At 38.7% G+C, this 11,460-nt stretch overlaps 1 protein-coding gene across 1 annotated transcript in view; it reads right to left on the bottom strand.

Moving 5' to 3' along the window:
* Positions 1 to 338: 338 nt before the first annotated feature.
* Positions 339 to 11,460, bottom strand: part of SMAD1 (SMAD family member 1) — a 195,697-nt gene continuing 184,575 nt past the window's right edge. Inside the window, exon 6 of the mRNA XM_053703706.1 lies at positions 339 to 1,163. Within this exon, the coding sequence (XP_053559681.1) occupies positions 1,020 to 1,163 (144 nt within the window). The 3' untranslated portion in view covers positions 339 to 1,019. The remainder of the gene's footprint in view (positions 1,164 to 11,460) is intronic.

The raw sequence follows: 11,460 nt of genomic DNA, 5'->3' as shown, positions 1-11,460 counted from the left end.
CTTCAAGCTGCAAAGGGTTAGCAGTTAAAGGCAGAGTAATATTACGCATGAACTGCGGAAATGCAAGGGGCAACAATCATATTACAAGCCCCCTCAGAGCATGAGTTAACAGTCAAGCTTATTTATACTACCAAATACGAAGAAATGCAAGAAGCAAACACTGGTGCTATAAAAACAAATACATAGAGAATTTGCACTTTTGCTTCATTCTGTTATAGATACCAGGCTTTTGTGGGGAGGTACCTAATTGCTGGATAAAAGAAAAAGCTTTATACACACACACAAACAAATGCAACATGTATGCAATGCACAGCAGAAGTCAGACAGAAGCCTTGGGATAACTAAGTGTGCTCATTTTTTTATTCATTTTTTTTTAATCTGGCACAGTGTCTCAATCTCCCTGCTTACTCTTAATGTTGGAACATAGCATATTTAGACATGGGCTAAATAGGGAAAAAAAATGGCGTGGGGGCAGGACAACAATTTATTTTAACAGGAAATGAGCTGTTTGTGTAGGGGGCAACATGATACATTAACAGGAAATATGTGCTAACATCCTGACAATAGTATTTACACCATTTAAAAAAAAAAGTTTTCATGTACAAACTACTACAGAACCTACTTGCTTCTTAGATTACCCCCCCCCCCAATAAAAAAGACAAAAATTGCTGTATTATCTCCCCATGCCAAAAAAATGACTCATTGACTTGTACACAGCTACCAGGACACTTTCTTTACACAGCATTATTTTTCTTTTACAATGCTCCTCGGTATACAAATCCTAAAACGAACATTTTGAGGCCTTTGTAAGGGCCACCTTAGAAAGCAGCTGTACAATGGAACTAAATACAGTTTTTCAACTCATCCTCTCCCCCTCATGTTGAGTTGGTCACAATCATCAAGTATTAGAGGCTACCCCCCAAAAAGATTAAGTCCTCTTTGCAAGTATGTTTGACTCAAACATCCTTCAAGTACATGCAAGGCTCCACTGCATTCATAGACATTAGTGTCCTGCTCAATTAAGAGACTGAAGAAATAGGATTATGGGGTGAGCCCATCTGAGTAAGTACTTTATCCAGCCACTGAAGAGGGCCATGAAGATGAATCTCAATCCAGCAGGGGGTGCTTGTTACATCCTGACGGTGATACTCAGCACCCCACCCCTAGAAGAAATAGAAAATTGGTGAAATTAGTCTTAAGAAGGAAAATTAAACACATTTCATGCACCTCCTAATCATGGGTGCTGCCATTATGGAACCAAGGTATTTTACTACAGGTATCAGAGTTGCTACACATGGGCACACACATTAGCACTGAAAAGTAGTGAAAGATTTCAACATGGCAGCACCCATGACTAGAGGGAGGTGGAGAATAACCTCAATACTATCAAAATGTATTTGGTGTTTAATGTCCCTTTAAATCTAACAAAGAAATCAAACATTACATGCTGCAAAACAGTAATATACCTAAATTGTATTGTTACAATTTGTAGCCTGGCTCTTATGCGCGGCAGAAGCCATACTATACTTACTGCTGGGCGTTGCAGTGAGCTAGGAGGCATGCTGTTCTGGAGGCTAGGATCTGCAGGTTTGATATTGGCAGAAATGCTTCTGTCAGAACCAGGGGGAACTAAGTTATATTGGACAAGCACTGCTGGCTCTCTGAATACTATTCTGCCTGATCTGTGAATTTCAACAAAGTCTTAGCGCTCTTTATACCTTTCCTAAATTGGAAGTAATCCTGGCTTACACAGCCTGACCCATCTACTGAGATACACTATTTAAGACTAATTGGCTTATGATCACTGGCTTTTACACTAGTATCCTGTTGTTCTGATGTGTGTGTATATAAAAATAAAAACATAAAAAAAAACCATATGCTATAGGCAGGTGTAAAGTAAAAAAAGCATAAAAATAGAACAAATAATTTTTATCAATTGACAAAATGCAAAGGAAGTGAACAAAAGAAAAATCTAAATCAAAATTGGGTATGATCACCCTTTGCCTTCAAAACAGCATCAACTCTTCTAGGTAAACTTGCAGTCAGGGATTTTGTAGACATATAGTAAGGTGCATGATTAAATTATTAGCATCTGTTTAGTATAATTGTTTAAAGGGACAGTGTACTCAAAAAAAGTGTACTAATTAAAAAAAGCATTACATGTTAGTAAACTTTGCAATACATGTAAGATATTTTGCAGCTAAAGCTCCTAAAACTAATAGACCATGGCGTGTTTTTAGGGCTTATGTATACATACATTATACAGCAGAGCTAGAATGTTTGCCCCCACTTCCTAACTAGGTGAATACAGCCATGATCTGAACTATGTAATTGGAACAATTGTGTTGAGATATTTAAGTTATACCTTAACAGCAGTAGAGAGTAAAAACTAGCAGTTAAAAATCAGAAAGCCTAGTCTTCTTTTACTCGGTAATACTGCTGTGCTGTATGCTAACTTCATTGTGCACCTGGTCACCACGGCAGTAAAGTAGCAAGCTTTTACACATACAGGGATCTGAAATTGTAACTTTTCACACACTGATGTAATATAAAAGATGATCCTGGCTGAGATTGTTTCAGAGAGCAGAGTGAAAAGTTACATTTTCAGTTCACGGTGTGTGTAGAAGCTTGCTACATTACTACCGTGATAACCAGGTGCACAGTGAAATAACAGCACAGCAGTATTACCCACATAGGGTGGGTAAAAACAAAACAAAACATATGCTGCAAAAGTAGAAAAACAAAATTTATGTAAGAACTTACCTGATAAATTAATTTCTTTCATGGTGGCAAGAGTCCATGAGCTAGTGACGTATGGGATATACATTCCTACCAGGAGGGGGCAAAGCTTCGCAAATCTCAAATGTCTATAAATACACCTCCCACCTCACTCATACCTCAGTTTAGCCAAGTTAGTGAGGTGTAAAAGCATAAAAAAAAAAAAAGCAGGATAAAGTGCTTTATATATATATAAAAAAAAAAATCATAACCCCAAAAGAATTGGGTGGGTCTCATGGGTCAACATGAAAGAAATGAATCAGGTAAGTTTTACATAAATTGTGTTTCTTTCATATTAGGTGGCAAGCGTCCATGAGCTAGTGACGTATGGGATATAGTACCCAAGATGTGGAAGTCCACGAGTCACTAGAGAGGGAGGGATAAAAGAAAAACTGCTATTTCCGCTGAGAAATTGAAAAAAAAAAAAAAAAAAAAAAAAAAAAAAAACTTAAATCATAGGCACTAGAATCAAACCAAGACGGCTGCCTGAAGAACCTTTCTACCAAAAGCTGCTTCCGAAGAAGCAAAAACATCAACATTTAGTAAATGTATGCAAAGACCACCAAGTGGCTGCTTTGCAGATTTGATCAACTGAAACTTCATTCTTGAAAGCCCAAGTTGTGGCAACTGATCAACTGAAGCTTCATTCTTGAAAGCCCAAGGTGTGGCAACTGATCTTGTAGAATGAGCTGTAATTCTCTGAGGCGGAGACTGCCCCGCCTCCAAATAAGCTTTGTGAATCAGAAGTTTCAACCAAGATGCCAAAGAAATGTCAGAGGCTTTGTGACCTTTTCTGGAACCAGAAAAAACAGACTAAGTTTTTCTGAAATCTTTAGTAGCCTCAACATATGTCAAAGCTCTTACCTCATCCAAAGAATGTAAAGACCTTTCAAGAGTATTCTTAGAATTAGGACATAAGGAAGGAACAATAATTTCCCTATTGATTTTGTTAGAATTCACAACTTTAGGCAAAAATTTAAAACGAAGTCCACAAAACAGCTTTATCTTGATGGAAAAATCAGATAAGGAGACTCGCAAGAGAGCAAACAATTCAGAAACTCCAAATGTCCAAAGAATGCATAGGCTCAAAAGGAGGAGCCTGCAAAGTCAGATGAATCGAATTGTGAAGGTAAGAGTCCTGTAAGTCTATTGTGGACATGAAATGACCTTGCTAAACAAAAATTGGGACTCTACAAAAACGATTTAAAGTTTTGAGATCCAAAATTGGTCTTAAAGTATTTTCCTTCTTTGGTCAAAGAATAGATTTGAATAAAAAAAAATAAAAAAACACAATCCTTGTTCCTGCTGTGGAACCAGGATAATTACCCCTGAAAGTTCTAGATCTGAAACACATTTCAGAAAGGCTTGAGCTTTTACTGGATTTTTGGTTACATGGGTAAGAAATAATCTTCCAAATGGAGGTCTTACTTTGAATCCTATTCAACACAGCTGAGAAATTATATTCTGAATCCAAAACTCTTTGAAATAGCTTTAGTCTGCCCCCTACCAGAAGAACTGGCTTGAGGGCCACAGCTTCATGTAGGTTTAGAGGCAGGATTTGCTTTCTTATAAGGCTTGGATTTATTCCAATTCAGAGATGGTCTCCAATTAGAGCCAGATGCATTAGGGGAAGGAGTGGTTTTCTGTTCTCTATTCTGACGAAAGGAACAAAAAACGATTAGGAGCTTTAAATTTACCCTTAGATTTCTTGTCTTGGGGCAGAAAAACTCCCTTACCCCCAGTAACAGTGGAGAAAATAGAATCCAATTGTGAACCAAAAATATTTTTTTACCTTGAAAAGAGATAATCTAGATTTATACACCATGTCAGTATTCCAAGATTTAACCCCTTAATGACAACTGACGTACCAGGTACGTCATGCAAAAACTAACAGTTAATGACAATCGACGTACCTGGTACGTCAGTTGTCTAACAGAGTGCTGGAAGCGATCACAAATGCTTCCAGCAGCTCTGAGGGTATTGCAGTGATGTCTCGATATGGAGGCATCCTGCAATACCACTTTACAAGCCTCCGATGCAGAGAGAGCCACTCTGTGGCCCTCTCTGCACCGGTAGCGATGGTGCCAGACTGTCCGGGTGTGAGGGTGCGTGCGCACGCGCACGATGCACGAGCACGTGCACGAGGGGTGAGTGTGCATGTGAACGTGCATGGGTGCATGCACGGGGCGCGTGTGCACGTGCGCGCATTAGCCACACTGACACCAATGAATGAGGGCAGAAAGGGAGAAAAAGGTAAAAAAAAAATTTAAATATAAAAGGATCTGGGAGGGGGTGGGGGTATTGCGGGGGGGGCTGCTACACTACATAAATAGTTTTTAAGTTAAAAATAAAATAAAAATACTTTTTGGGGGGGTTTTGGGGCCAAACTGGGTACTGGCAGACAGCTGCCAGTACCCAAGATGGCGGTAATTAGGTAGGGGAGAGGGTTAGAGAGCTGGAGGGGGGATCAGGGAGGTTGGGGCTAAGGCAGGGGTCCATCACAGCTAAAATATTTTATTATTTTTATTTAAAAAAAAACAAAAACTCTTATTTAGTACTGGCAGACTTTCTGCCAGTACTTAAGATGGCGGGAACAATTGTGGGGTGGGGGAGGGAAGAGAGCTGTTTGGGAGGGATCAGGGGGTGGGATGTGTCAGGTGGGAGGCTGATCTCTAAAATTAACCCTGCAAGCTACCTAATTTAACCCCTTCACTGCTGGGCATAATTAACGTATGGTGCGCAGCAGCATTTAGCGGCCTTCTAATTACCAAAAAGAAACGCCAAAGCCATAGAAGTCTGCTATTTCTGAACAAAGGGGATCCCAGAGAAGCTTTTACAACAATTTCTGCCATAATAGCACAAGCTGTTTGTAAATAATTTCAGTGAGAAACCTAAAATTGTGAAAAATGTAAAGTTTTTTTTTTTTTTATTTGCTCGCATTTGGCGGTGAAATGGTGGCATAAAATATACCAAAATGGGCCTATATCAATACTTGGGGTTGTCTACTACACTACACTAAAGCTAAAATTAACCCTACAAGCTCCCTAATTAACCCCTTCACTCCTGGGCATAAAACACGTGTGGTGCGCAGCGGCATTTAGCGGCCTTCAAATTACCAAAAAGCAACCCCAAAGCCATATAAGTCTGCTATTTCTGAAAAACATGATTTATGTAAGAACTTACCTGATAAATTCATTTCTTTCATATTAGCAAGAGTCCATGAGCTAGTGACGTATGGGATATACATTCCTACCAGGAGGGGCAAAGTTTCCCAAACCTTAAAATGCCTATAAATACACCCCTCACCACACCCACAATTCAGTTTAACGAATAGCCAAGAAGTGGGGTGATAAGAAAAAAGTGCGAAAGCATATAAAATAAGGAATTGGAATAATTGTGCTTTATACAAAAAAATCAAAACCACCACAAAAAAAGGGCGGGCCTCATGGACTCTTGCTAATATGAAAGAAATGAATTTATCAGGTAAGTTCTTACATAAATTATGTTTTCTTTCATGTAATTAGCAAGAGTCCATGAGCTAGTGACGTATGGGATAATGATTACCCAAGATGTGGATCTTTCCACGCAAGAGTCACTAGAGAGGGAGGGATAAAATAAAGACAGCCAATTCCTGCTGAAAATAATCCACACCCAGAATAAAATGTTAATGAAAAAACATAAGCAGAAGATTCAAACTGAAACCACTGCCTGAAATACGTTTCTACCAAAAACTGCTTCAGAAGAAGAAAACATCAAAATGGTAGAATTTAGTAAAAGTATGCAAAGAGGACCAAGTTGCTGCTTTGCAAATTTGATCCACAGAAGCTTCATTCCTAAACGCCCAGGAAGTAGAAACTGACCTAGTAGAATGAGCTGTAATCCTTTGAGGCGGAGTGTTACCCGACTCAACATAAGCATGATGAAATAAAGATTTCAACCAAGATGCCAAAGAAATAGCAGAAGCTTTCTGGCCTTTTCTAGAACCGGAAAAGATGACAAATAGACTAGAAGTCTTTCGGAAAGACTTAGTAGCTTCAACATAATATTACAAAGCTCTAACAGCATCCAAAGAAAGCAATGATTTCTCCTTAGAATTCATAGGATTAGGACATAATGAAGGAACCACAATTTCTCTACTAATGTTGTTAGAATTCACAACCTTAGGTAAAAAATTCAAAAGAAGTTCGCAGCACCGCCTTATCCTGATGCAAAATCAGAAAAAGAGACTCACAAAAAAAAAGAGTAGATAATTCAGAGACTCTTCTGGCAGAAGAGATGGCCAAAGAAACAAAACTTTCCAAGAAAGTAATATAACGACCAAAGAATGCATGGGTTCAAAAGGAGGAGCTTGAAGAGCCCCCAGAACCAAATTCAAACTCCAAGGAGGAGAAATTGACTTAATGACAGGTTTTATACGAACCAAAGGTTGTACAAAACAATGAATATCAGGAAGATTAGCAATCCTTCTGTGAAAAAGAACAGAAAGAGCAGAGATTTGTCTTTCAAGGAACTTGCGGATAAACCTTTATCTAAACCATCCTGAAGAAACTGTAAAATTCTCGGTATTCAAAAAAGAATGCCAAGAAAAAAGATGAGAAAGACACTAAGAAATATAAGTCTTCCAGACTCTATAATATATATCTCTCTAGATACAGATTTACGAGCCTGTCACATAGTATCAATCACAGAGTCAGAGAAACCTCTTTGACCAAGAATCAAGCGTTCAAACTCCATACCTTAAAATTAAGGTAATGAGATCCTGATGGAAAAAAGAACCTTGAGACAGAAAGACTGGTCTTAACGGAAGAGTCCACAGCTGGCAAGAGGCCATCCGGACAAGATCCGCATACCAAAACCTGTGAGACCATGCTGGAGCTACCAGCAGGACAAACGAGCATTCCTTTAGAATATTGGAAAATACCCTTGGAAGAAGAACTAGAGGCGGAAAGATATAGGCAGGATGACACTTGTAAGGAAGAGATAATGAATCCACTGCCTCAGCCCGAGGATCCCGGGATCCGGACAGATACCAGGGAAGTTTCTTGTTTAGATGAGAAGCCATCAGATCTATTTCTGGGAGTTCCCACATTTGAACAATCTGAGGAAATACCTCTGGGTGAAGAGACCATTCGCCCAGGTGCAACGTTTGGCGACTGAGATAATCCGCTTTCCAATTGTCCATACCTGGGATATGAACCGCAGAGAATAGACAGGAGCTGGATTCCGCCCAACCCAAAATTCGAGATACTTCTTTCATAGCCAGAGGACTGTGAGTCCCTCCTTGATGATTGATGTATGCCACAGTTGTGACATTGTCTATCTGAAAACAAATGAACAACTCTCTCTTCAGAAGAGACCAAGACTGAAGAGCTCTGAAAATTGCACGGAGTTCCAAAATATTGATCGGAAATCTCACCTCCTGAGATTCCCAAACCCCTTGTGCTGTCAGATACCCCCACACAGCTCCCCAACCTGTAAGACTTGCATCTGTTGAGATCATAGTCCAGGTCGGAAGAACAAAGAAGCCCCCTGAACTAAACAATGGTGATCTGTCCACCATGTCAGAGAGTGTCGTATAATCGGTTTAAAGATATTAATTGAGATATCTTTGAGTAATCCCTGCACCATTGGTTCAGCATACAGAGCTGAAGAGGTCGCATGTGAAAACGAGCAAAGGAGATCGCATCTGATGCGGCAGTCCTAAGACCTAAAATTTCCATGCATAAGGCTACCAAAGGGAATGATTGTGACTGAAGGTTTTGACAAGCTGATATCAATGTTAAACTTCTCTTGTCTGACAAGGACAGAGTCATAGACACTGAATCTATCTAGAAACCTAAAAAGGTTACCCTTGTCTGAGGAATCAATGAACTGATTGGTAAATTGATCCTCCAACCATGAACTTGAAGAAACAACACAAGTCGATTAGTATGAGATTCTTCGAAAATGAGAAGACTGAGCAAGTACCAAGATATCGTCCAAATCAGGAAATACCAAAACCCTGTTCTCTGATTACAGAAAGAAGGGCACCGAGAACCTTTGAAAAAAATTCTTGGAACTGAGGCTAGGCCAAACGGTAGAGCCACAAAACTGGTAATGCTTGTCTAAAAAGAGAATCTCAGACACTAAAAGTGATCTGGATGAATCGGAATATGTAGATACACATCCTGTAAATCTATTGTAGACATATAATGCCCTTGCTAAACAAAAGGCAGGACAGTCCTACAGTAACCATCTTGAATGTTGGTATCCTTACATAACGATTCAATATTGATAGATCCGGAACTGGTCTGAAGGAATTGACCTTCTTTGGTACAATGAAGAGATAAAATAAAACCCCAGCCCCTGTTCCAGAACTGGAACTGGCATAATTACTCCAGCCAACTCTAGATCTGAAACACATTTCAGAAATGCTGAGCCTTTGCTGTGTTAACTGGGACACGGGAAAGAAAAAAATCTCATAGCAGGAGGCCTTAACTTGAAGCCAATTTTGTACCTTTCTGAAACAATGTTCTGAAACCAGAGATTGAGAACGGAATTGATCCAAATTTCTTTGAAGAAAACGTAATCTGCCCCATACCAGCTGAGCTGGAATAAGGGCCGCACCTACATGGGTACTTAGGAGCTGGCTATAGGTTTCTATAAGGCTTGGATATATTCCAAACTGGAAATAGTTTCCAAACTGATACCGCTCCTAACAGTTGAGATAATAATTTATTACCCTGGAAAGAAAGGGAAAGCAAAGTTGACTTAGAAGACATATCAGCATTCCAAGTTTAATCCATAAAGCTTTTCTAGCTAAAATAGCTAGAGACATATACCTGACATCAACTCTAATGACATCAAAAGATGGTATCACCAATAAAATTATTAGCATGTTATAGAATAATAATAATGCTATAAAATTATGATCTGTGACTTGTTGCGCTAAAGCTTCTTAACCAAAAAGTTGAAGCTGCAGCAACATCCACTAAAAATATAGCAGGTCTAAGAAGATTACCTGAACATAAGTAAGCTTTTCTTAGAAAGGATTCAATTTTCCTATCTAAAGGATCCTTAAATGAAGTACTATCTGCCGTAGGAATAGTAGTACATTTAGCAGGAGTAGAGACAACCCCATAACCTTAGGGATTTTGTCCCAAAAAACTCTAATCTGTCAGATGGCACAGGATATAATTGCTTAAACGTTTAGAAGGAGTAAAAGAATTACCCAAATTATTCCATTCCCTGGAAATTACTTCAGAAATAGCATCAGGGAGATTAAACACTTCTGGAATAACTACAGGAGATTTAAAAACCTTATTTAAACGTTTAGATTTAGTATCAAGAGGACCAGAATCCTCTATTTCTAATGCAATTAATACTTCTTAAAATAAAGAACGAATAAATTCCATCTTGAACAAATACAAAGATTTATCAGCATCAACCTCTGAGACAGAAACCTCTGAACCAGAAGAACCATTATCAGAATGATGATGTTCATTTAAAAATTCATCTGAAAAAAGAGAAGTTTTAAAAGACTTTTATGTAAACTAGGAGAAATAACAGACATAGCCTTCTTAATGGATTTAAAAAATAAAATCTCTTATGTTTATCAGGAACACTCTGAAAATTAGATGTTGACGGAACAGCAACAGGTAATGTAACAGTACTAAAGGAAATTTTATCTGCATTAATAAGTTTGTCATGACATGCAATACAAACAGCTGGAGAAACAGATACCAAAAATTTATAGCAGATACACTTAGCTTGGTAGCTCCAGCACCGGGCAGTAATTTTCCTGAAGTATCTTCTGACTCAGTTGCAACGTGGAACATCTTGCAATATGTAAAAGAAAAAACAACATATAAAGCAAAATTGATCAAATTCCTTAAATGACAGTTTCAGGAATGGGAAAAAAATGCCAGTGAACAAGCTTCTAGCAACCAGAAGCAATAAATAATGAGACTTAAATAATGTGGAGACAAAAGCGACGCCCATATTTTTTTAGCGCCAAATAAGACGCCCACATTATTTGGCGCCTAAATGCTTTTGGCGCCAAAAATGACGCCACATCCGGAACGCCGACATTTTTGGCGTAAAAGAACGTCAAAAAAATGACGCAACTTCCGGCGACACGTATGACGCCGGAAACAGAAAAGATTTTTTGCGCCAAAAAAGTCCGCGCCAAGAATGACGCAATAAAATGAAGCATTTTCAGCCCCCGCGAGCCTAACAGCCCACAGGGAAAAAGTCAAATTTTTTAAGGTAATAAAAAATGATTGGTTCAAATGCATTATCCCAAATATGAAACTGACTGTCTGAAAAAAAGGAATGTTTAACATCCTGAGTCAAGGCAAATAAATGTTTGAATACATATATTTAGAACTTTATAAAAAAGTGCCCAACCATAGCTTAGAGTGTCACAGAAAATAAGACTTACTTACCCCAGGACACTCATCTACATGTTTGTAGAAAGCCAAACCAGTACTGAAACGAAAATCAGCAGAGGTAATGGTATATATATATATATATATATATATATATATATAAAAGAGTATATCGTCGATCTGAAAAGGGAGGTAAGAGATGAATCTCCACGACCGATAACAGAGAACCTATGAAATAGACCCCGTAGAAGGAGATCATTGAATTCAAATAGGCAATACTCTCCTCACATCCCTCTGACATTCACTGCACGCT

The sequence above is a fragment of the Bombina bombina genome, chromosome 2, assembly GCF_027579735.1.
Source record: "Bombina bombina isolate aBomBom1 chromosome 2, aBomBom1.pri, whole genome shotgun sequence".
In the NCBI taxonomy this organism is placed as follows: Eukaryota; Metazoa; Chordata; class Amphibia; order Anura; family Bombinatoridae; genus Bombina; species Bombina bombina.
This window is presented reverse-complemented; position numbering and strand designations above follow the sequence as displayed.